Here is a 27,375-nt window from a genome sequence, read left to right as displayed (position 1 = left end):
GTTTAATTTTTGTTAATTAGTGTTAATTCATTTTGACAAGGCTTATTGCTACAATTAAAACATTTTTTATACTGAAGCACTATGGTCACATTGTGTATATATCTAGATTTATTTTCAAGCCCCTCTTTACAGATTTCACAAGTAGATATTTTCTTCCAATTATGGCCCATTTAATTCATATGTTCCCATTTAATACTTATGTATTACTGTTAATTTTATACCAACAATACAGCCCATGCTTGAGTTCAAATTCTATTTTGTTATTTTCATATCTTTGTTAATTTCATTCTCTTATTCGCACAAAGGACATTTCACATTAATAGAACTCTTCACTTTTATACAATACTGGCCATTAAAGTTGCTACACCAGGAAGAAATGCAGATGATAAATGGGTATTCATTAGACAAATATATTATGGTAGAACTGACATGTGATTACATTTTCACACAATTTGGGTGCATTGATCTCGAGAAATCAGTACCCAGAACAACCACATCTGGCCGTAATAACAGCCTTGATACGCCTGGGCATTGAGTCAAACAGAGCTTCGAACACGTGTACAGATACAGCTGTCCATGCAGCTTCAACATGATACCACAGTTCATCAAGAGTAGTGAGTGGCGAATTGTGACGAGCCATATACTCGGCAACCATTCACCAGACGTTTCCAGTTGGTGAGAGATCTGGAGAATGTGCTGGCCAGGGCAGCAGTCGAACATTTTCAGTATCCATAGAGACCCACACAGGACCTGCAACATGTGGTCGTGCATTATCCTGCTGAAATGTAGGGTTTCGCAGGGACTGAATGAACGGTAGAGCCACAGTTCGTAACATGTCTGAAATTTAACATCCACTGTTCAAAGTACCGTTAATGCAAGCAAGAGGTAACCAAGACGTGCAACCAATGGCACCCTATTCCATCACGCCGTGTGATACACCTGTATGGCGATGACGAATACACGCTTCCAATGTGTGTTCACCGTGATTTCGCCAGCACGATGTTATAGACAGAACCTGGATTCATCCGAAAAAATGACGTTTTGCCATTCGTGCACCCAGGTTCGTCGTTGAGTATACCATCACAGGCGCTCCTGTCTGTGATGCAGCGTCAAGGGTAACCGGAGCCATGGTCTCCGAGCTGATAATCAAAGCTGCTGCCCGTCGTCGAACTGTTCATGCTTGTTGTTGTTGTCTTGCAAACGTCCCCATCTGTTGACTCAGGGATCGAGACGTGGCTGCACAATCCATTACAGCCATGCGGGTAAGATGCCTGTCATCTCGACTGCTAGTGATACAAGGCCGTTTGGATCCAGCACGGCGTTCTGTATCACCTTCCTGAACCCACCGATTACGTATTCTGCTAACAGTCATTGGATCTCGACTAACGTGAGCATTAATGTCGCCATACGATAAACTGCAATCACGAAAGTCTACAATCCGACCTTTATCAAAGTCGAAAACGTGATTTCTCCTCCTTACACAAGGCATCACAACAACATTTCACCAGGCAACGCTGGTCAACTACTGATTGTGTATGAGAAATCGGTTGGAAACTTTCCTCATGTCAGCTCATTGTAGGTGTCGCTACTGGCGCCAACCTTGTGTGAATGCTCTGAAAAGCTAATCATTTGCGTATCACAGCATCTTCTTCCTGTCGGTTATATTTCACGTCTATAGCACGGGATCTTCGTGGTGTAGCAATTTTAGTGCCCAGTAGTATATGTTGCAATGCAATACATCCCAGCATCGAGTTGTTTCTAGCATATTGGAGTGTACATGGTAGCTCTGGCGCGCAAATTTCACATTGTCAAACATGCAACTGGATGACAAAGACATGCTGATGAACTGCAACCATAAAAACTTCTATGTATCTACACATTAAAGGTCTAGGCTGTATGTATGTAACACATAGAGATAATAATAGTGTTCAAGGTCCTTACTTTATCCCTTTGAAATAACACATACAGGGTGACAATTATTGAACTATACGAGATAAATTCGTCATAGCTCCTGAATGGTTTGTGGTAGGAGGTTCAAGCTGCATGGCTGCCCATGGGGCATAACAGAAAGTAGTATGGTTTAGTTTAGCGACGAAGCTCACTTTTATTATTATGGGTTCGTCAATGATCAAAATTGGCGCATTTGGGGGACTGAGAATCCGCATTTTTCTTCACCCTCAATGGGTGACTGTGTGGTGTGCAATTTCCAGTCACAGAATAATCTGTGCAATATTCCTTGATGGCATTGCGACTACCAGATGGTATGTGAAGGTTTTGGAAGATGATCTCATCCCCATTATCCAAAGTGACCCTGATTTCGACAAGATGTGGTTCATGCAAGATGGAGCTTGAGCCCATCGAAGCAGGAGAGTGTTGGCTGTCCTACAGGAGCACTTTGGGGACCACATGGCATGGGTGTCGGTTGGCCGCTGTATTCTCCGTATCTGAACACATGCCACTCCCCTTTTGTGGGGCTAATTTAAAGACAAGATGTATAGCAGTAACCCCAAAACCATTGCTGAGCTGCAAACAGCCATTCAGGAGATCAAAAGAAAAGTAATGAATTTTGAAAACTTAAAATAACTTGTCAATATTTAGTGACTGCATGCAACGAAAAATTAAAAAAAATTTAAAAAGTAGTTATATGGACATAACGATTTTTAAATAATTACAAATTAAAATTATCTTTGATGTATCTTGTAAACATCATTTATTAAATTCCCTTTTGTAGATTTATTTCTGAGATTAAAATAGTTTCTATAAAAGTAGATATTATTACTTAGTCCTTTTCTTCAGCCTATGATGTCAATTAATATAATTCAGTTCATAATCTAAAGATAGTAATATTTTGTAGTTGGGATGTCTATTTTTAATAGTATTACCTTTTTCCAAAGATTTTTAGCTTGGATTCGAATAGCATAATAATTAGAATCAAATAGTTACTGAATATTTTAAAAGAATTTTTATGGTGTTAGCTGAGGATTTTTTGCAGGCAGATCATTTTCCCTCATTATCTAAATCATCAATATAAATAGTCAAAATTCTATTCGAAATATGTTAGTGATTTATATTCTGTTTATAATTTTCTGTCTCGTTTTCCAGTTATTTATAGATTTGATATTGTTCATATTTCCTTAACAATGCTAAGACTCTTTCCAAAACCCAGATATGATAGTCTGGATAGACTGGATAGACTGGTATATTTTAGATTTCATAATTAATGTAAATATAACCGTTTGGTCAATAAATATAGTATGTCGTTGTTCATTTAAAAAGGGGGATGAATCACTGCTGTTTAAATTCCCATAATTAATAGATTATATTATTATGAATTGCATATTTAGAATTACTAAAATTTCAGCAATATCATTAGCATTAAACCAAGGATTGTTTTTCACCAGTAATACACTAATTCCAAACGTTATTCCTCTAATGGATCTTCTGGTAATTTTTTCTACTAATGAAGCATTTTCACTGTATATTCTTCGTTTTGCTTTTAATTGCAGTTCTTTGTCTACACAGTGTCTTTTTCCTAATTCTTTATTACCGCCACAGACAAGTTTTGTGAGTTGACAAGCTTAGACTTATGAATTTGCTCCCTTTCCTCTAGCTAACCTTACTTCTAATTTTGTTTATGGGCCACAGTAGTTATAAACATGAAGATGCATTTTGAATGTTAATTTGTTAATTTTTGTTTTTACTTAACCTTTTCCATGTTCATTCCAATTTAAAAATTATGCGACAAATTTTTCAGAATCTCATTAAATATGGAATTCTTTTACGATTATTGATACCAAAATTATCAAATTTATTTGTTAACATATTTGTTAGTTCAGCTTTTTCACTGTGAGAGTTTTAATTACTGGCTAATGCTTTTCATTAATTACTGCAAATCTATCAGTTAATTGTTGAACATCATTCATACAGATATATATTCTTTGGTAATAAGATATATCCAACTTTTTCATCTAAACTTGAATCTAAATCTCTTGCTATTTTTGGAAAATAAACTTCGACATTTTGTTTTATCAAATAGTCATATGTATTACCCCCATTTCATTTTATTTTATTTGGATTGTTACCTGAATATAATCTCCAGAATGGAACAAGATATCCACATAATTTGACAAATCCGCATCATTATGTTTTGTGTCTCCATCATCCATAGCAATCTGTTTTTAAGTTAAAAATACATTACTGTATTCGTATCAACATTGTCCTGTCTCTAGCTTTTTACAAATTATGGTGCTGACAGGTCTTAATCCATAAACCTGATATTCAGTCTGGTTGTCATATTCCAGCAATCTTTCAGTTGGGTTTATTTTTTTAACATTTTTTTATTCTTCACATTTTAACTTTTTCATATCTTTAACCTCTTCTTCATAATTCTTCAAGAAATTATTTATTTCTGATTCACTTAATATACAAACTCTTCTATTAGCATATTGTTTAATTGATGGAAGGTTGTTAAATTCTTCTAAATAATATTGATGATCAATCATTTTTTTCAGCTTCTCTATTTTCTACTGTAGCTATAAAACAGCATCACCTAAACTTTCAATTCTTCCTTTTACTATTTCTACTATATCAGTAACAAGCTGATCTTCTGTTTTATGCCCGCATCTCGTGGTCGTGCGGTAGCGTTCTCGCTTCCCACGCCCGGGTTCCCGGGTTCGATTCCCGGTGGGGTCAGGGATTTTCTCTGCCTCATGATGGCTGGGTGTTGTGTGCTGTCCTTAGTTTAGTCAGGTTTAAGTAGTTCTAAGTTCTAGGGGACTGATGACCATAGATGTTAAGTCCCATAGTACTCAGAGCCATTTTTTTCTGTTTTATATTTTTCATATTCTGTTCATGGTTGTTTCATTTATTTCTTGAATTTTTCTTTTAATTCTTTGATTTTTACTTCCTATTTCGTCTAGGTTTTTTAACAACCTCTAGCTTGTATTTATTAGATATTTCTTAAGGAGTAAAAACCATTAAATGGTTATGTTCAACATTCTTGTGAGTGTTTGTGTTTTATGTTCCTGTTTATCAATTTACTATTTATGTCCTTTATATCATTTTATGTATTGTTTTTTATTTTTTCATGTTGTATGTTTGTTTTATGTTTCTGTTTATATTTGATGTTTTGTGTTTATGTTCTTAAAAATACTTCATTTTATTTCAATATTTTCCTTCATTAATTCTATTGTAAAAAAATCCAAATTTATTATTATTCCAACAATTAGTACACATCATTGTAAGACCATTAAATTTTTTCAAATCGCCACCATCCAGCTAATGGCAAATTGATTTAAATATTTGGCCCTGTTTAAAAATATTAAAAAAATTGAATTATTTATTACTAATTGCTTTGGTATCTTTGAATATGTTTGCACTTAGAAAAAATGATCTATTCCTTTATGTCTTCCTCTTGTAAAATATTCTGTAACTATGTTTTCATTTTTGAGAGTAAAATCATCAAACACTACAACGAAATTATTTTGACATTTTATTAGCTGTATAATTTCATCATCATTGTTATGAAAGTAGTAATATTCCTGTTATATTTATCTTATTTTTTACAACTTTTTACAAACTCAAAATATTTTGAATGATCTAAAATTTTAGAGTAAATATGTCAATGTTTAATTTTATCTCAGTTTAATCATCCTGGAGCTGAAATATAGTCATTGATCATTAATGTAATTTCCACAACCACTTGGCCCTACTACAGAACTTTCAATAGAATTCAGCAAAAGCTTACCAATTTTATTTTTTAATTCCTTTTCTGGAGTTCTTATTTTTAGATACCATTTTTTCATTCATTTGTTGTAATAATATTTTAATAATAATTGATTAATAATAAATGAGACATCTATTTCAATGAAGTGTTAATTCCTCAGTTCTCAAAAAAAAAGTTATCTGTTCCTATAAGAGGTAATTATAAAAATGTTTCAGGAGTTGGTTTTGATACGATTTTTTGAACTCCAGATATTACATCAAAAAGTAATAAATGTATTGTGATGGACAATACTACAGTTCTTCCTGTCAGTCAATCTAATTCAAAAAAGTTAGAAATAATTTTTCACTAAAAAAGGAAACAAGTATTCATAGTAAAAAGATAAAATTTGAAACAGTTATAATTGAGAGCAATGTTAAAGTACATGGTTATTCTAAACGATGGACTCATTTTCAAAACATTGTACTCAAGAACAAATGCAAAATGAAAAAGCTTTATACCAATGAAAAGAAGAAATTTCAAAGTAATTATTCATGATGTTTCATACCAGTTTAATATATTTAATGATTTGTAATTAATTAGTTTTTAATAATTAGAAATGTGATAAATGTTATATATGTTCAATATGGCCACTTTTGTCTGCATGGCAAACATCAATGTGGAAGCCAAACTCGTCCCACGCACACAAAATTGTAGCTGCTGTTACTGACTGCACAGCAGCAGTAATCCAGTACCGCAAATCATTCATAGTGGTTGGTAAAGGTGAGATGTAAACAGATTCCTTCACATAAATGCATAAGAAACTGTCACAGTGTGTGAGATCAGGAGACCCTGGAGGCCTGAAGTGCAGAGCAAGGTCCTCAAGTCCATCGCAACTGATCCAGCACTGAGGAAGGGAGTCATTCAAAAAGCTTGTACATCACGGTGCCAATGGGGTGGAGCTCCGTCATGTTGGATTGTGAAGTCCTTGGAATCTTCCATAACCTGAGGGAACAGTCTTTGATCCAACATGTCCAGGCACGTGATTCCCATAACAGTTCTTTCCACAAAGAAAAATGGTCATTAACCACTTGGCCCTATTACAGAACTTTCAATAGAATTCAGCAAAAGCTTACCAATTTTGTTTTTTAATTTCTTTTCTGGGAATCGTCATAGGTACAGAAAGCTGGCTAAAGCCTGAAATAAGTTCTGTAGAAATTTTGACGAATTCTCAGACGGTGTTCAGGAAAGATAGATTAGGCAGAATTGGTGGTGGAGCGTTTGTGTGTCAGTAGTGGTTTATCTTGTAATGAAGTCGAAGTAGATACTCCGTGTGAATTGGTATGGGTGGAGGTTATACTTATCAGCCGAACTAAGTTAATAATTGGCTCCTTCTACCGACCCCCAGACTCCGATGATATAGTTGCTGAACAGTTCAGAGAAAATTTGAGTCTCGTAACAAATAAATACCCCACTCATACGGTTATAGTTGGTGGGGACTTCAAGCTTCCCTCGATATGTTGGCAAAAATACTTGTTTAAAACCGGTGGTAGGCAGAAAACATCTTCCGAGATTGTCCTAAATGCTTTCTCCGAAAATTATTTCGAGCAGTTAGTCCACGAACCCACGCGAATTATAAATGGTTACGAAAACACACTTGACCTCTTAGCCACAAACAATCCAGAGCTAATAGAGAGCATCATGACTGATACAGGGATTATTGATCACAAGGTCGTTGTAGCTAGGCTCAATACCGTTTCTTCCACACTCACCAGAACAAACGCAAAATAATTTTATTTAAAAAAGCAGATAAAGTGACACTAGAAGCCTTACTAAGAGACAATCTCCATTCCTTCCGAACTGACTATGCAAATGTAGACGAGATGTGGCTCAAATTCAAAGACATAGTAGCAACAGCAATTGAGAGATTCATACCTCATAAATTGGTAAGAGATGGAACTGATCCCCCATGGTACACAAAACAGCTCCGAACGCTGTTGCAGAGGCAACGGAAAAAGCATGCGAAGTTCAGAACAACGCGAAATCCCGAAGATTGGCTAAAATTTACAGACGCGCGAAATTTGGCACGGACTTCAATGCGAGATGCCTTTAATAGGTTCCACAACGAAACATTGTCTCGAAATTTGGTAGAAAATCCGAAGAAATTCTGGTCGTGTGTAAAGTACACAAGCGGCAAGACGCAGTCAATACCTTTGCTGCGCAGTGCCGATGGTACTGTTACCGACGACTGTGCCGCTAAAGCGGAATTATTGAACGCAGTTTTCCGAAATTCCTTCACCGGGGAAGACGAATGGAATATTCCACAATTTGAAACACGAACAGCTGCTAGCATGAGTTTCTTAGAAGTAGATACCTTAGGGGTTGAGAAGCAACTCAAATCGCTTGATACGGGCAAGTCTTCAGGTCCAGATTGTATACCGATCAGGTTCCTGTCAGATTACGCTGATACAATAGCTCCCTACATAGCAATCATATACAACTGCTCGCTCACCGATAGATCTGTACCTACAGATAGGAAAATTGCGCACGTCGCACAAGTGTTTAAGAAGGGTAGTAGGAGTAATCCATCGAACTACGGACCTATATCATTGACGTCGGTTTGCAGTAGGGTTTTGGAGCATATACTGTATTCAAGCATTATGAATCACCGCGAAGGGAACGATCTATTGATACGTAATCAGCATGGCTTCAGAAAACATCGTTCTTGTGCAACACAGCTAGCTCTTTATTCGCACGAAGTAATGGACGCTATCGACAGGGGATCTCAAGTTGATTCCGTATTTCTAGATTTCCGGAAAGCTTTTGACACCGTTCCTCACAAGCGACTTCTAATCAAGCTGCGGGCTTATGGGGTATCGTCTCAGCTGTGCGACTGGATTCGTGATTTCCTGTCAGGACGGTCGTAGTTCGTAGTAATAGACGGCAAATCATCGAGTAAAACTGAAGTGATATCAGGTGTTCCCCAGGGAAGCGTCCTGGGACCTCTGCTGTTCCTGATCTATATAAATGATCTGGGTGACAATCTGAGCAGTTCTCTTAGGTTGTTCGCAGATGATGCTGTAATTTACCGTCTAGTAAGGTCAACCGAAGACCAATATCGGTTGCAAAGAGATTTAGAAAAGATTGCTGTATGGTGTGGCAGGTGGCAGTTGACGCTAAATAACGAAAAGTGTGAGGTGATCCACATGAGTTCCATTGGCAGGACACTTTGAAGATGCAACAAGTCGACTAAAGAGACAGCTTACACTACACTCGTTCGTCCTCTGTTATAATATTGCTGCGCAGTGTGGGATCCTTACCAGGTGGGATTGACGGAGGATATTGAAAGGGTGCAAAAAAGGGCAGCTCGTTTTGTATTATCAAGTAATAGGGGAGAGGGTGCGGCAGATATTATACGCGAGTTGGGATGGAAGTCGTTAAAGCAAAGACGTTTTTCGTCGCGGCGAGATCTATTTACGAAATTTCAGTCACCAACTTTCTCTTCCGAATGCGAAAATATTTTGTTGAACCCAACCTTCATAGGTAGGAATGGTCATCAAAATAAAATAAGAGAAATCAGAGCTCGAACATAAAAGTTTAAGTGTTCGTTTTTCCTGCGCGCTGTTTGGGAGTGGAATGGTAGAGAGATAGTATGATTGTGGTTCGATGAACCCTCTGCCAAGCACTTAAATGTGAATTGCAGAGTAATCATGTAGATGTAGACGTAGAAGTAGAAACCTTTTTACAGGATACGGCACAAAGCACGTTAATATTCGGTGAATCTCTTTCGTGTTGCAATGGTGAATGTGGATTTTCCAAACCCCATGTACCAACGTTGTGTCTGTTGACTTTTCCACTAAGGTGGAATGTCGCTTCATCGCTAAAAATTATATGCTGTACAAATGCGTAATCCTCCATCTTTGCTAGCACATAACCACAAAATGTGAGATGCTTCTCTTTGTCATTGCTGTTCAGAGCTTGAAAAAGTTGTAATGAGTAGGACTTGTACAGCGAATGCTGTCTCAGAACTTTCCATGCTGTTTGATGGGGTATTCCAAGTTCTCAACTGGCTCTATTGATAGACTTACTGGAACAGTATGCCAAACTTCCTTGATTCCGTCGGACATCATCCTTCGACACACATGGTCGGCCTGTGCCTTTTTCTTTGCACACACACCCAGTCTGTTTAAATTGATTAAACGAACGACTAATTCCGTGTGAGTTGGTGGTTGAATACCGAATTTGGTACGAAATGCCCCCTGCACAGCAATTTCCGACTCACTTTTTGTGAAATCAAGAATGCAGAAAATCTTGTGCTTCATAGTCGCCCTCTCACTCACGACTGACAGTGAAACGGAATGACAGCCTTATTGCTATGTGAACTCTAGCAGCCACTTCTGAAATCATCACTGTCCATCCCTGCCTTCTCCAGAAACTTTGAAACTTCGTCTTTTCATTGGTATAAAGCTTGCTCATTTTGGGTATGTACTTGAATACATACGAATTTTTGAAAATGGGTCCATAATTTAGAGTAACCCTGTATTTATGGATATAGAAGATAGGATTGGAAATGTGTTGGGATTTAACAATCAAATTATTCCAGATAGACAAAGAATTGTTGCTAACAATTTGCTAAAAATTATACCTTTTGAATAAATAAATATACCTTTTGATCGATGTCATTGAATGTTTGTAAAACACAACGACCAATTTTATTGAGAAACTAATATTATTTATTCGTTTTGTGCTAATGCTGAAGTTAGGGGGTCTAATAATTCATGAATAACATTATCCCATATATATCCCAACTTTTGACACTATCTGGGATTTAGAAATTATATTTAATTTACTTTAATGGTGCTCCTGTACCATTTATTTTAGAAATCTCTTAATAAATGAATAAAATTGAAAGTTAGCTGTTTTACTCATTTTCTGCAGATGAAAAAACTAAACATAACTCTCCGCAACAGGAGAACCGTGATTAATACAACTAGTGGATGGATTCATCCTAATTCTGCTCAACTTTATATGAACTTCAGTATTGTTGAACTGATAATACAGATAATCCAACACACGATGGAAAATCCAATAAAAAATTAATTAACAGTTACGTGGCATAGCTGTTCGATGTTATCACCATAAAAAAAGAAAACAATATTTTATCTAGAACAGAACATCCCTTTATTTCTTCATTTCTCCATCGAGTTATTCATGGAAGGACATATCCTTAATAGTGGAAAAATAAAAAAACAAGAAAGGTGAAGTACTTTATCCTTAATAAATATTTGAGGGACTTTTCAGAAATGATCAAGAAACTTTTTGGGAAGGATTCAACTGTAATTACACTTGGCGTTCTAGTGCTAATGATTCCGTTTTTGATGGGCTGACTATAATCAGACTGGTGTTGAAGATGTGATCACACTTCCTAAGGAAGGAAAAATTGATGTAGAATCGATGGAATGCAGTGTTACTGTAGTTAAATTTGAACCAGAATACTCACTAGAGCTAGAACAACAGTAAAAAAAATAAAAAAAATCCTATATCTTTTCTTTCGAATTGCAAACCATAAAAATTGTGGTAGCAAATGGAAAAACAAAATTTTGACCTAGATATTGCCAATTACTGTAGTTACATAGAATTTGAAATGCCTTACCTTATCTTTGTTGTGTTCCAAATGAAGTGACAAAATAATCAACTAATTCACTCAGTCATGTTAAATTGCAGAATACCTATATAAAGAATGGAAGAAAGGAAGTTTTTCCTCAAGAACTATGGAATATAGATCTTCCAAATAACTTTTTAAAATCTTATGATGCTTTCTGAGATTTTAAGCAAGTAATACGATTAAACAATGATATTAATGTAAATCCACACCTTTGAGGATAAATTTCATTTTCGTAAAATAAAAGTTAAAGAATATATTTACAAAAAAAGCAAATTTTTGCAGAATAAATTGATTTACTAAAATGTCAAATTTCAACCAAATACATTTATTCTGTTAAATTTTAATTTTAAACTGTATATTTTAATACTGAATTTAAGAGATAAATTTGCAAGAAATTTAACTGAATAAATATAAATAAATAAATAAATAAATAAATAAATAAATATATATATATATAGTTAAATATTAAATGTTAACTGATTATATTTATTTGTTAAACATTAATTTTGATCTAGATATTTAAAGATTGGATTTAAAAACAATAAGTCTAGAAAATACGGTTTTTATATTGAAAAATTAATATTTACTTTTTCTTTACATTTGTTCAGAACCTGGCGCTTATAACTGCTTCTTGCTGCCCTGATGCACGACCGCAAGAAATGGCAGAGATGGACAAGCTATTTTGATGAGAGGATATTAGGTGAATGTACTCGAGGGCCCATTACCCGAACTTAAATCTCATTGAACAAATGGGAAGTTGTTGGAGAGACGTATTTTAGTATGTCCATGTGCAAAAATAACCAACCAGGAGTTTTTAACTGCTCTGGTGGAAGAATAGAGAACCCTACAATATTACAAAGCTTGTGGCACATGGGATTACGTTGTGTAGCATGCACTGCCGTCTGTGGTGACCACACACCCTATTAACAACCATGTCCTGCCTTTTGTAAGGTCCAAAGGACCATCATGAATAGCTGTGACTTCAATGTAACTACTGACTTTGAACAAAACTCTGTAGTATAGTAGGACTAAGTTTCATCGAGCTCTGTTGCTTGGCAGTGACACATCATGCGAGAGTTACTTTAGTCCTTACGTTTCGCTCACTGGTGTGTCTCATTTTCGGTTCGTTTTTTTACTGGAGACCGAATGTGAGAATTATTTCATCACCTATTTATTCATGCAAATTTACCGTTACAGCTATAAATTAAAGACATCCGAAAATAGTATTCGATTACCACTTTAATTTTCGTTATACATAATCATACTCAGACGATGATGATGATGATGACGCTTTTGGTTTGTGGGGAGCTTGACGGCGTGGATATCAGCACCCGTACAAATTCCCAATGTTATCATTGTTCTGTGTCACAATTTCCCTGAATGATGATGAAATGATGAGGACAACACAAAGCCAGTCCCTGGGCGGAGAAAATCCCTGTCGCGTCTGGTAAATCGAACTCGGGACCTCGTGATCCAGAGGCAGCGATGCTAACCGGTAGGCCACGAGCTGCGGACTTAATCATACGCAGTCTCTGCAGTAATAATTGGTGAATCTCAGGTATACAGCACACACATTCTCTGCAGAAAAGAAGGAAACTCGGGAGCTAAAAAGGAACTGTAATTCTTAATGCAGTCCAAAGCTTGCTAGGTTCATTAGTGCAACTACTTAATGAAGGAGCTGTGTAGTCCATGTTCCTTTAGCAGCGTGGTAGGGTCACTCGTCTATTTTCCTGCACTCAGCGAGTGATCACGTGACGGCGATTAAGGAAACTGTTGGCCTCGTGCTTCTGCACCGCACGCAATGCCGAAAACGAGGAACGAACACCGCATATTCGGGTTCGCCACGTGGGTACAGTGCTCTAGTACGTAGAACATAGGGTTCCTGCGCTCAGATCAATGTAAGGAGTTTGCATTCGAGCTAACCTCTATTAGCGTAAATACAGTCTAAAGACAGGTGGAGAAAATTCACAGAGGTATCTTCCAACGTCTTGAGTAATAGCTACCGTTGCCATGGCGGCGTAATCCTAGAAAATAGTAGCAGACAGCCATATCGTGACCTAGGCATAGACGTTATTTTGCTCTAAACGTCTTATCCGAAAGTCACTTTTAGCAGTTAATCAGAGAACCATCTTGTGAGGGAAATGTTTCAGAGTTTCCACATTGCTGGGAACATCAGACGTCGGAGTATACGAACTTTTTGTGTACACAGTTCTCGAGGAGTGGAGAGCTTCGTTTTTAAACAACCATGAACAAGTCTACATTCTGTGCGTCAGATGAGATTTATTTCCACTCCAACCACTGTGAAACACGATTTGAACCACGCACCGACCCGGAGAAGACTAACAGTCCGTATCTAGAGAGAATTCAATCTAAAGGAATAAAAACAGTTCGATAACGACAGTCAATGAACAGGGAAGCTACATAAACTATCCTAACAGGTCAGAAGAAGGAGTGACATATTGTACATTTGAGGCTGCAGTCATGAAACGAGCTGCTAGCTGAGAAGAGAGTGAAAAAGGAATGTAGCCTATATCCCATGTTAATCAATTTTGCACACTGAGTCCACAGCAGGGGAAACTAAGGAAAAATTTGGAAAGGAAATTAAAATTCAACTCGACGAGTAAAACAAACAGGTTTGCCAATGACATTGAAACTCAGTCGGAGACGGGAAAAGATTTGGGAGATCAGCTGAACGGAAGACATAAAAAGATGAATAGTAGCAAAAGAAAAATTAGGGTAATGGCGTGTAGTCTAACTCAATCACGCGACGCGACACGAGTTTTGTTATTTGGGTAGCAATACAACAGGCGACAGAAAAATACAAAGAATATAAAATGTAGACTGGCAATACCGAGGGAAGCTTTCCCGTCGGAGAGAAAGTTTTTTAACGTTAGATAGAAATTTAAGTTTTAGCAATTAATTTCAGAATGTAGTTATTTGAAATGTTGTCTAATGCAGAAGTGAAACGCGACCGATAAACATTGCTGGCAACGAGAGAACAGAAATGTGGTGCTACAAAAGACTGCTGAAGATTAGATGGTTATATCGAGTAACTAATGAAAGGGCACTGAATCGAATTAGAGGAAAGAAGAACGAAAAGCACAGGTTGATAGGACATACCCTGAGGCATTAAGGAATAGCTAATTTGTTAATCGATGGAAGTGAGGGAGGGAGGGAGGGAGGTGAATACGCTAGAGGGGGAGCAATGATTGATTGGTGTAACCGGCTTCCGAAGGATGCAGTAGTTATGCAGATATGAATAGGCTTATACAGGGTACACTAGTATGGAGAGCTGCAACAAACCAGTAGAAACATACATGTTGTAGTTTTACTGTTATTTTATGAATGCAGTACGAATCTTTTTAATGTAAAAAGAATACATCGCTATTTTCCATTTATTTCATTTGAAAGATTTTGGGTAGTGCAATTAGGTAATAAATGTTGCCATAACATTGTGAATACACTGTCTAATCAGAAGTATCTATGAGAATGGCAGCCCTTCTTCCTCAAGAGTGAAGGTAGTGACGCTAGAGTCTGGAGCGAAACAGCGTTCAAACTCATTCCAGAGGTGTTCCATTAGCTTCAGGTCGGGATTCTGGGCAGGCCAGTCCATTTCAGCAACATTATTGTCCACAAACTATTGGCTCACAGATGCTGCTTTAAGACTGGGTGTACTGTCGTGCTGTTGCAATCAATCATCGTATCAGAACTGTTCTTCTTCTGGATGCAGTACACAATGCTATAAAATTTGTCCACATCCTTTTGCATTTGGCGTTTCCTTAAGCCCAGTAAGTTCATCACACCCAAACTACGAAAACCAGCCCCATGCTTTGACACCACCTCCTCCATACTTCACTATTGGCACTTCACACGATGGCAGGTAATGTTATCCAGGCATTCGCCAAACCCAAACCCTTCCATCGGATTGTGACAGGATATAACGTGATTCATGAATCCAAGCCACTCGTTTCCATTTATCCACTGTCCAGTTGCGTCGCTCTTTACACCACCTCAAGTGTCGCTTAGCACTGACTACAAAAATTTGTGGCTAATGAAGAGGTGCCGGCCGCTGTGGCCGAGCGGTTCTAGGCGCTCTAGTCCGGAACCGAGCTGATGCTACGGCCGCAGTTTCGAGCTCTGCCTCTTTATATTATTCAAAAAAGCATTAACAACTGTATACCAATAAGACAGTAACAATGAGAAGTCTTTGCTATTAGATTCATGAATATACGACCCACCTTACATTTCAAGGCGGTGGGTTACTCTGTACTGTTAATGAAATAAATAAATAAAATCCTGCCTTGGGCATGGATGTGTGCGATGTCCTTAGGTTAGTTAGGTTTAAGTAGTTCTAAGTCTAGGGGACTGATGACCTCAGATGTTAAGTCCCATAGTGCTTAGATCCAATTTTTGAGGATATGCTCGACCATTATACCCCATTCTTTTTAACTCTCTCTGCACCATCACTGTGGCAGCTACAGTTCTGGCAGCATTTTGGAGAGTGATTTCTTCTTGCAAATTTCATTTTTTAACCATCCTTCTCAGTTCCCGACGGTCCCTGTCCATGAATACATGAGGTGCGTCTGGTGGATCCACCTCTCGTGCCATCTACTGAACAGTTCCGCATTACATAGGTGTGTCACGATAATTTTGATCAGATAGTGTAGATGGTACTCAAACATTGATAATTTTGACAGTACAAAACGTGTTGTTTGCTGTAAGTTCTTGTAACCAAAAGTGGATAACTACACATTAAAAATAAGAAAAGACAGCTCTTACGTGATCCAGATTAGTGAGCTGTGTGCTACGCACCTGCGGAGACGGCGAGGCAGTTGGCGAAGACGTGCATGTCTGGCTCGACGCTGAGGCGCGCCTCGAGCTCGCCGTGTCGGCGCAGCGACGCCTCGAACTCTGCAAGCCCAGCAGCCATCATGTCCTGCTTTCCGCGCTCCGTCTGCCACAGGAACTCGTACGGCCGCCACCGCTCCAGGAACGCCGTCAGTTCCTGCCGCATCCCCTCCCATAAACACCGCGAGACGCTAAATCACGGCCACACAAAAGAGCTCCCAACCCACACTTATGGATCTGAAAATAGTAACTTGTTAATAGATATCGAGCAAATTAGGAAAATCAGAAATGGAAATCTTAAAATTTCCTTCCAAATTCTTTCGAGAAATCGTAGGTTTAAAAATCTCCACGCACTATAATTTTTTAATTTAGTACGTCTCATTTTCAACGAAATACACTATGTGATCAAAAGTATCCGGAAACCTGTATGAAAATGACTTACAAGTTCGTGGCGCCTCCATCGGTAATGCTGGAATTCAGTATGGTGTTAGCCCACCCTTAGCCTTGATGACAGCTTCCACTCTCGTACGCATACGTTCAGTCAGGTGCTGGAAGGTTTCTTGGGGAATGGCAGCCCTTTCTTCACAGAGTGCTGCACTGAGGAGAGGTACCCATGTCGGTCGGTGAGGCCTGGCACGAAGTTTGCGTTCCAAAACACCCCAAAGGTGTTCTGTAGGATTCAGGTCAGGACTCTGTGCAGGCCAGTCCATTACAGACATGTTACTGTCGTGTAACCAATCCACCACAGAGCGTGCATTATGAACAGGTGCTCGATCGTGTTGAAAGATACAATCGCCATCCCCGAATTGCTCTTCGAGATTGGGAGAAAGAAGGTGATTAAAACATCAATGTAGGCCTGTGCTGTGCCACGCAAAACAACAAGGGGTGCAAACCCCATCCATGAAAAACACGACTGCACCATAACACCATTGCTCAATACGTGAAATGTAAAACGTGCAATGCAGACGTCACGTTGCAAGAACGATGTCCTCTAGGCTTAGGCTTCACAATAATTATTGCTTGTCCAAACAGCCCCGACGTTATTATACCAAATCGTAAGTTTATACGGACCGCATATGAAATCAGTAGTCGAATCTTCCTAGCAATAAGCCCGCATGGAATACGTCTAAACGGAATTGTAGAGTTTTGTGCGTTGATAGAATTGCCACGAGCGGTATTTCAATAGTTCTATTATAAACCAGTGGACCTGATTTTACCTGCAACAGAAGGAGTACGAGAGGCCAGTCGTGGGATGGCGATTTCATGTTAAGTGTTTTCCAAACGTAGAATTTTTACATTTATTCATATCTAAAACACATTTCAAAACTTCAAATGTGTTTTTTTTTTTTTGGGATATGATTGTTCAAAATGACATGCAGCGTAACTCCAACAATTTTCAATCTTCTTATTTGAAAATTTAACCACGACTTTGAAATAAGATTTCATAGATTTTTTAACTTTTTTCCAGATTCAAACTGGCATCAGTTACTGTGAATATCTCAAGAACGCCTCAAATTCAACATGCCTCGGGAGAATTGCTGCAGTGTCTCCATTGTGTATTATTTTACGACAAAATGTTTTTTGTGATCTAGTTAAATATATGTTCAATAACTAATGTAAGTATTATTTCTCTATCAACTTTCCTTGTTTCCCCCCCCCCCCCCCCCCCCACCAAAAAAATCAAGAAATCGCTTTTTTTAGATCGTTACAGTGGTGTTGCCCCTAATTAAATGCCGCTCCAGCCGCTAATAAGAACTTCATTAAGCCCTAGATCGGTTTCGGACTTTACATTAGGGCATTTTCTAATGGACTGGAAACCGCCATCGTAAACGCATAATATGATAGACATACAAATATTCCACGTAACAAAACACGAAAATCGAGGCTCAGATATCTAAATTGTAAATACGGAAGCAATATATAACTTACGCCGTGCTGTAGAGAAGCAAATCAAATGATAAGAAAAATAAAAGTTGGTTAACCTTAAAAAGTTATGTGTCCAATGATATCGCGAAGAAATGGGCGTGTCATGATTATAAAAAGTGTATAATTAGATACATATACGTATTAGCATGCTTTAGTATTAAGAAGAGTCGTATTCTGAAGCGCTCAAAATTCCAAACTGCACGCGTTACAAATACATATACATGTCTACATACATACTCCTTCAAACCACCGTACGGTGCGTGGTGGAGGGTACCCTGCACAGCAACTATTCTTTTCCTTTCCTGTTCAATTAGCAGGCAGAGCGGATGAAACACTACTGTCTATATGCCTGCGTACGAGCCCTAATTTCTCGTTCTTTATCTTCGTGGTCCCTAGGCGAAATGCATGTTGACGGCAGTAGGATCATTCTGCAGTCAGCTTTAAATGCCGGTTCTCTCAACTTTCTCAGTAGTGTTCTTCGAAATGAATTCTCACTTGAGCTCCTGGAGCATATCTGTAACACTTGCATGCTGATCGAACCTACCGGTAACAAATCTAGCAGCGCCACTGAATTGCTTCGATATCTTCTTTCAACCTGACCTACTGCGGATGCGGAACACTCGAGCAGTACTCAAGAATAGGTCGCACTAGCATGCTATATGCGGTGTCCTTTAGAGATGAACTATGTGGTGTCACCGCCAGACACCACACTTGTAGGTGGTAGCCTTTAAATCGGCCGCGGTCCGCTAGTATACGTCGGACCCGCGTGTCGCCACTTTCAGAGATTGCAGACTGAGCGCCGCCACACGGCAGGTCTAGAGAGACTTCCTAGCACTCGCCCCAGTTGTACAACCGACTTTGCTAGCGATGGTTCACTGACAAAATACGCACTCATTTGCCGGGACGATAGTTAGCATAGCCTTCAGCTACGTCATTTGCTACGACCTAGCAAGGCGCCATTACCAGTTACTATTGATACTGAATCATGTACCGTCAAGAGCGACGTTCACCATTAATGGATTAAAGTTAAGTATTCCACCAACTACGTCCGTTTTTCTAAATTCTACTTCCCTTGTCCTGTTCCAGACCTCACGCCAGCCTGCGTGAGCTAAAACGCGTGCCTTTCGGCTTCCTCTAGTAACACGGTGTTGGCTCTCCTGCCAACCACAACAAACTACACTTTCTTAGAATTCTCCCAACTAACCGAAGTCAGCCATTCCCCTTCCCTACCACAGTTCTCACATGCTCGTTCCATTTCATATCGCTTCGCAGCGTTACGACCAGATATTTAAACGACTTCACTGTATCAAGCAGGATACTACTAATGCGGTATCCGAACATTACAGGCTCGTTTTTCCTAAAAATGGTTCAAATGGCTCTGAGCACTATGGGACTCAACATCTTAGGTCATAAGTCCCCTAGAACTTAGAACTACTTAAACCTAACTAACCTAAGGACATCACACACACCCATGCCCGAGGCAGGATTCGAACCTGCGACCGTAGCAGTCCCGCGGTTCCGGACTGCAGCGCCAGAACCGCTTGACCACCGTGGCCGGCTCGTTTTTCCTACTCAGCCGCATTAACTTACATTTTTTCTACATTGAGAGCCAGCTGCTATTCTTCATACCAACTAGAAATTTTGTCTAGGTCGTCTTGTGTCAGCCGCGCGGAGTAGCCGTGCGGTGTAGGGCGTCTTGTCACGGTTCGTGCGGTTCCCCCCGTTGGAGGTTCGAATCCATCCTCGGGCATGGGCATGTGTGTGTGTGTGTGTGTGTGTGTGTGTGTGTGTGTGTGTGTGTGTGTGTGTGTGTGTTTTGTCCTTAGGGTAAGTTATTTAAAGTTAGTTTAATTAGTGTGTAAGCCTAGGGACCGTTGACCTCAGCCGTTTGGTTCAAAAATGGTTCAAATGGCTCTGAGCACTATGGGACTCAACTGCTGTGGTCATAAGTCCCCTATAACTTAGAACTACTTAAGCCTAACTAACCTAAGGACATCACACACATCCATGTCCGAGGCAGGATTGAACCTGCGACCGTAGCGGTCGTGCGGTTCCAGACTGTAGCGCCTTTAACCGCTCTGCCACTCCGGCCGGCAGCAGTTTGGTCCTCTAGTCCTTACCACAAATTTTTTTTTCGTCTTCTCTCAATCTACAGTCACTTACCTTCTACACCTTCCTGTACACAACAGCATCATCATCGAACAACCGCAGATTGCTGCAAACACTTTCTGCCAGATCATTTATGTATATAGAAAATAGCAACGGTCCTATCACACTTCCCTGGGGCGCTCCTGATGTCAGCCCTGTCTTCGATGAACACTCGCAGTCGAGGACAACACACTGGGTTCTATTACTTAAGAAGTCTTTGAGCCAGTCACATATCTGGGAGCCTATTTCGTGTGCAAGTATCTTCGTTAATAGTCTGCAGTGGGGTACCGCGTTGAATGCTTTTCGGAAATCTAGAAACATGGAACCCGCCTATTGCTCTTCATCCAGAGGTCGCAGTATATATCATCTGGGAAAAGAGCAAGCTGGTTTTCGAACTAGCAATGGTTGCTAAAGCCATGCTGATTCGTGGGCATGAGCTTAGCGGTCTCTAGGAAATTCATTATATTCGAACCCACAATATGGTATAGAATTCTGCAGCAAACCGATGTTAAGGATATTCACCTGTAATTTTGCGAGTCCGTTATTTTATGCTTCTTACGTACAGGAGTCACCTACGCTTTTTTTCCAGCTGCTTGGCACTTTGTGCTGGTCGAGAGATTCGTGATAAATCCAAACTAAGAGGCCAATGACGTAGAGTACTCCTTGTAAAACCGAGTTAGGATTCCATTCGAACCTGACGACTTACTTGTTTTCAACTCTTTCAGTTATTTCTCTACAAGAGGGATGCTTATTACTGTGTCATCCATTTAGCACTCTGTACGATGGTCAAGTGATAGTACATTTATACGATTCTCCTGCGTGAACGATTTCTTAAACACTGAATTTAAAACTTCGGCCTTCCTTTTGCTATCTTCTACTGCTAAACCACACTAGTCATCGAGTGACTGGATGAAAGTCTTATACCCGCTCAGCGATTTTATATAGAACTAGAATTTTTTCAAGTTCTCCGCCACAACTTTAGCCAAGGTATGATGGTGGTAGCTGCTGTATGCTTCGCGCATACATATTTTCACAGACGCACGAATCTCCAAGCAATCTTTGCCTGACGTCATTTCTGAACGAAGAGTGCAACAGTCTTTGCTTCCTCATCATTTTCGAAATTTCCTGACTGTGGGTCTTTTCTGTCCTTAATCCACTTACTGGGCGCATACTTGTCCAGAGTACGATTTACAATCTGTTTTCTTTTTTTTTTAACTTTGTCCATAACCCCTCTAAGTCCATCATTCTGGAACTAAATGATTACTGTTCATTGCCAAAGTGAGATGCTAACAACTGCTTATCTGCTCTGTCTAGCAGAAACACTCTCCTAGTCCACCGAACTGATTTATTAACTTTCGTAATCATAGTCGCTATGAAGATATCATGATCACTAATCCCCTGACATCATCGATATGGTCCGGCCTGTTTATAGCTACAAGAACAAAAGTATTTTTTTAGATTTAAAACTAAGGTAAAATAGTTGCAGTGTATGGGGCGTCCAAGTCGAGTGTAAATTTACGTCCCCTGGAGAGCGAAAGTTAAAACACAAGGAAATGTAAAGGTCTCTAGCGTAAATTGGGCGCATCTGGAATATCTGGATACGGCAACGAATCTGTGGGGCATCTTTAAAGGAAATTGTTAAAAACGTCGCGGCAGAGGTCCAAGTGATGTTTCTCAGTGCGAATTTCTCATTAATTTTTAAAGCCACCTGACTTCCACATTTTTTATCATTTTACATCGATTTTCTACAGTAGAATGTAAGTTATATATTCTATCTATGATTGTACTGAAACTTCCTAGCAGATTAAAACTGTGTGCCGGACCGAGACTCGAACTCGGGACCTTGCATTTAGCTGGCAAGTGCTCTACTGACTGAGCTACCCAAGCACGACGCACGCTCCGTCCTCACAGCTTCACTTCTGCCAGTACCTCGTCTCCAACCTACCAAACTTCGAGACTCGGTCCAGCACACAGTTTTAATCTGCTAGGAAGTTTCAGTCTCGCAGCGTCAGCCGTGCTGTGTGGACGTGTGTTGAGTTTCGTGCGCCGCGGTCTGCTGTGCTTCGGCGTGGTAAGTCGCAGTGCTTCTTGCATCGTTGCAGAAATTCTACATATATTGAAATTTGAAATATGAATCCGTGATGGCTCACTTGAACAGACAAGATACTTTGAAATTCTCGTTTGCTCGTAATTACGCCCGACCTAAACTACACGAAATCGAAGATTGGTTGGAATACGAAGTGAAACTTGATTCAGAGGATGTCATTGGAATGCATCTTTAGATAGTGAGCAGCGTTGTAGTTGTGAAATTGAGGAATGCTAACTTACGTGACAAAATACGAGGTGCATTCAAGTTCTAAGGCCTCCGATTTTTTTTCTAAATAACTACTCACCCGAAATCGATGAAACTGGCGTTACTTCTCGACGTAATCGCCCTGCAGACGTACACATTTTTCACAACGCTGACGCCATGATTCCATGGCAGCGGCGAAGACTTCTTTAGGAGTCTGTTTTGACCACTGGAAAATCGCTGAGGCAATAGCAGCACGGGTGGTGAATGTGCGGCCACGGAGAGTTTCTTTCATTGTTGGAAAAAGCTAAAAGTCACTAGGAGCCAGGTCAGGTGAGTAGGGAGCATGAGGAATCACTTCAAAGTTGTTATCACGAAGAAACTGTTGCGTAACGTTAGCTCGATGTGCGGGTGCGTTGTCTTGGTGAAACAGCACACGCGCAGCCCTTCCCGGACGTTTTTGTTGCAGTGCAGGAAGGAATTTGTTCTTCAAAACATTTTCGTAGGATGCACCTATTACCGTAGTGCCCTTTGGAACGCAATGGGTAAGGATTACGCCCTCGCTGTCCCAGAACATGGACACCATCATTTTTTCAGCACTGGCGGTTACCCGAAATTTTTTTGGTGGCGGTGAATCTGTGTGCTTCCATTGAGCTGACTGGCGCTTTGTTTCTGGATTGAAAAATGGCATCCACGTCTCATCCATTGTCACAACCGACGAAAAGAAAGTCCCATTCATGCTGTCGTTGTGCGTCAACATTGCTTGGCAACATGCCACACGGGCAGCCATGTGGTCGTCCGTCAGCATTCGTGGCAACCACCTGGATGACACATTTCGCATTTTCAGGTCGTCATGCAGGATTGTGTGCACAGAACCCACAGAAATGCCAACTCTGGAGGCGATCTGTTCAGCAGTCATTCGGCGATCCCCCAAAACAATTCTCTCCACTTTCTCGATCATGTCGTCAGACCGGCTTGTGCGAGCCCGAGGTTGTTTTGGTTTGTTGTCACACGATGTTCTGCCTTCATTAAAATGTCGCACTCACGAACGCACTTTCGACACATCTATAACTCCATCACCACATGTCTCCTTCAATTGTCGATGAATTTCAATTGGTTTCACACCACGAAAATTCAGAAAACGAATGATTGCATGCTGTTCAAGTAAGGAAAACGTCGCCATTTTAAGTATTTAAAACAGTTCTCATTCTCGCCGCTGGCGGTAAAATTCCATCTGCCGTACGGTGCTGCCATCTCTGGGACGTATTGACAATAAACTCGGCCTCATTTTAAAACAATGCGCATGTTTCTATCTCTTTCCAGTCCGGAGAAAAAAATCGGAGGCCTTAGAACTTGAATGCACCTCGTAGTTGAGTCTTGCGGAGGAATTATGAAGTTTAAACATTGTGATGGAAACGTAGGCGAAGTCACCGTAACACATGCAGGGTTTGGAATACGAACGATCAGGATATTCGAACTACCATTCGAAGTACCGGCGGAACAAATAAATGCAGTGATAGCACTGTACGGTAAAGTTCCCAGCAATGTTGCCGAACGGTGGTCCAACGCGCGCAAATTCCGTGTTCTCAACGGAGTGAGACAATTAAAGGTCGATCTGCACAAACATGTACCGTCATACATCAGCGTCTGTGGATACCGAGGTATCGTTATATACGACGGCCAGCCGAGGACGTGCGCGGCGTGCAACTCTCCCGGCCACGTCCGCGCTGAGTGACGCAGCTGCCGGATGGCGAGACGCCGCGAGCGCCTGGTGTGGCTGCGCTGCCAGCGACTTACGCTATGGCTGCCCACGGCCAAGTCCTGACCCCAAGCCCTGATGTGAATTCGGAGAACCATCCAACCCGAGAAGAAGCCCAGATTGCCGCCACTGACACAACAGAAGCTAGACCACCCGAACCTAAGGAAATCGTGACCGCTGTAACGGTTTCAACACAACAGACACCGAAAGATATTGGGAGCCACAGCAAATTCTCCGATTCCTCCGCTGTTGAGAATGACATGCAAGAACCATCCCGGAATGAGCAACCTCATAGTGAACGGATTTCTCTATTGACACCATCATCCACCAAGAGCATGGTCGACAATTTGGCTCGAAACAGCACCCGCTTAGAAGATTTGAAGAATGCTGAGGAAGACAAGATCAGACAGTAGCCGGTGAAACCTAAACGGCAAACACGAAAAAAGAGCCCTGAAGAGATTCAAGAAATGGAGAAAAAACTCTCCCGTACCAAAAAAATTCTTAAAACAGATCGAAGCGGAAAGCAAGGCGTGGTAGACATCGGAAAACCAGACATCCCCAACCCGAATGAGGACGTACATATGAACCTCGCCCCTCCAATTGAAGAACCAATGGACACTGTTGACCGCTACGGAACTGATACGGAGACAGCATGGTCTGACGACACTGAATGCGCTTAGTTGGACTACCGAATGACGCAGGCGTATAAAATCGCCACGCTCAATGTAAACAGAATAGTTTCGGACGTAAAGTTACAATCTGTGAAGGATTAGTTATATGCCACCGACAAATGGTTCAAATGGCTCTGAGCACTATGGGACTTAACATCTTAGGTCATCAGTCCCCTAGAACTTAGAACTACTTAAACCTAACTAACCTAAGGACATCACACACATCCATGCCCGAGGCAGGATTCGAACCTGCGACCGTAGCAGTCGCGCGGTTCCGGACTGAGCGCCTAGAACCGCGAGACCACCGCGGCCGGCTGCCACCGACATTGACATAGCGATGTTACAAGAGGTAGTTACGAGCAAAATAGCGGATGTGTACGGATATGAGGCGATCTTAAACATAGGCAATGAATGTGGAACAGGAATATTGTTCAAACACGGCATACCATGTACAGCAAAAGCAATACTTGAATCTGGACGAGGCATAACTGCACAAATATATGATCTACTTCTTGCTCCGGAAAACGAGCAAGGGGCAACCTGTTCCGGGACGAAATTGTCCCATTAATAACGAATCCTCGACTACACATAATTTTGGGTGGAGATTTTAACTGCGTATTGCGTCCAGAAGATCAAATCCTGAACTTCAACTTTTGTGAGGAGCTGTTGATGTTAATTAACGGACTAGATATGACAGATGCTTGGTGCCACCTTCGCCCGTTCACCCGAGGATACACGTACGTATCCAGTACTTCCGCAAGCAGACTAGACAGGCTGTATGTAACGAAAGGTTTTATGCATAATTTAACTGACTGTGAAATTTGGCCTCTTAACTTTTCGGGTCACTGCGCATTTCATATAGCCGCGAAGCATACTAAACAAAAACCATTCCTGGGAAGGGGCGTATGGCAGCTAAACGTGTCACTTTTGGAGGACGCAGTACTGAAACAGGAGATCCATGATACATGGCAGCGTTGTCTTCGGATGAAATCCAGATATCCAACACGCATCATGTGGTGGCTACAGTCTGCGAAACCGCAGATAAAAAAATGCATCGCACGATATGGTCGCATGAAAGCGTACTGGCGGAAACGCACCTTGGAGTATCACTTTCTTTGCCTCCGCGAACTATATGATGACCCCATGGGATTAGTAGCAAACAGCTCTAGAATAAAACGCACTAAAGCAAGAATAACGGCGTTGGCACGACAATCACTACAGGGAAAAAAAGTTCGATCGCGTCCTCCGATTGAATTGACGCAGGAGAATACGTCCGTATATCACGTGATACGGGAAGCCAAGAAAGGTAAACAAAAGTTAATCCACACTCTCAGTGATGAACAGGAGAACGAATATGATCAACAAGTCACAGTAAAAAACTACGTGGTGCAACATTATACAGATTTTTACTCCGCATCAGCGACTGATGCGACAGCAAGTGATCCGCTTTTATCCAACATTCAATCCACGGTCCATCCGACTGACAACGTCGACCTTGTAGTCCACATAACTGAGGAAGAAATATGTGCCATAATCAAAGATTCGCCTACAAAGAAATCTGCTGGTTTAGATGGCCTACCCATAGAATTTTACGCTTGTTTTTGGCACATCATAGGACCGGAATTCACCAAAATATGCAATGAATTATTGGGAGACGTGCAGATGCTGTCCGCAGCTCGTGGTCGTGCGATAGCGTTATCGCTTCCGACGCCCGGGTTCCCGGGTTCGATTCCCGGCAGGGTCAGGGATTTTCTCTGCCTTGTGATGACTGGCTGTTGTGTGATGTCCTTAGGTTCGTTAGGTTTAAGTGGTTCTAAGTTCTAGGGGACTGATGACCATAGATGTTAAGTCCCATAGTGCTCAGAGCCATTTGAACCATTTTTCGTGCAGATGCCATCTCAGTTGACCGAAGGGATGATTGTACTGATCCCCAAAAAACCACGTAGCACAACGCTGAAGGATTTTCGACCACTAACACTGCTCAATTCCGACTATAAAATCTTCACCCGACTCATAAACTATAGACTGAAGACGGTACTGCCGAAAGTACTTGGCCCTTATCAAATGAGTGCTGTCCCAGGGAGATCAATGTCGAATGCATTATGTGAATATAGAGACATAATATATTTGTCGTGGCTGTGTAAATGCAATGTTGGTCCCATCTTTTAGACTTCGATAAGGCTTTTGGCCGCATCAAACACCACTTTCTACTAACTGTAATGCAACGGATGGGATTCAGTGCTCATTTTATTCAGATCATACGCAAATGTATAGCCGGAACTTCCTCTCGAATCAAAATTAATGGTCAGCTAAGTTCACCATTCCCGATCAAGCGACCAGTGAGACAAGGCTGCCCCCTTTCTATGG

The 27,375-nt window shown here is 40.6% G+C and overlaps 1 protein-coding gene across 1 annotated transcript in view; it reads right to left on the bottom strand.

Moving 5' to 3' along the window:
* LOC126184483 (dynein axonemal heavy chain 5) overlaps positions 1-27,375 on the bottom strand; it is a 976,026-nt gene that overhangs the window by 512,871 nt on the left and 435,780 nt on the right. The window contains exon 24 of the mRNA XM_049926874.1: positions 16,179-16,371. Coding sequence (XP_049782831.1) covers positions 16,179-16,371 — 193 coding nt within the window. The remainder of the gene's footprint in view (positions 1-16,178; positions 16,372-27,375) is intronic.

This window comes from Schistocerca cancellata, chromosome 4 (genome assembly GCF_023864275.1).
Source record: "Schistocerca cancellata isolate TAMUIC-IGC-003103 chromosome 4, iqSchCanc2.1, whole genome shotgun sequence".
In the NCBI taxonomy this organism is placed as follows: Eukaryota; Metazoa; Arthropoda; class Insecta; order Orthoptera; family Acrididae; genus Schistocerca; species Schistocerca cancellata.
Note: the sequence above shows the minus strand (reverse complement) of the source record. Positions and strands in the feature narration are given on the sequence as shown.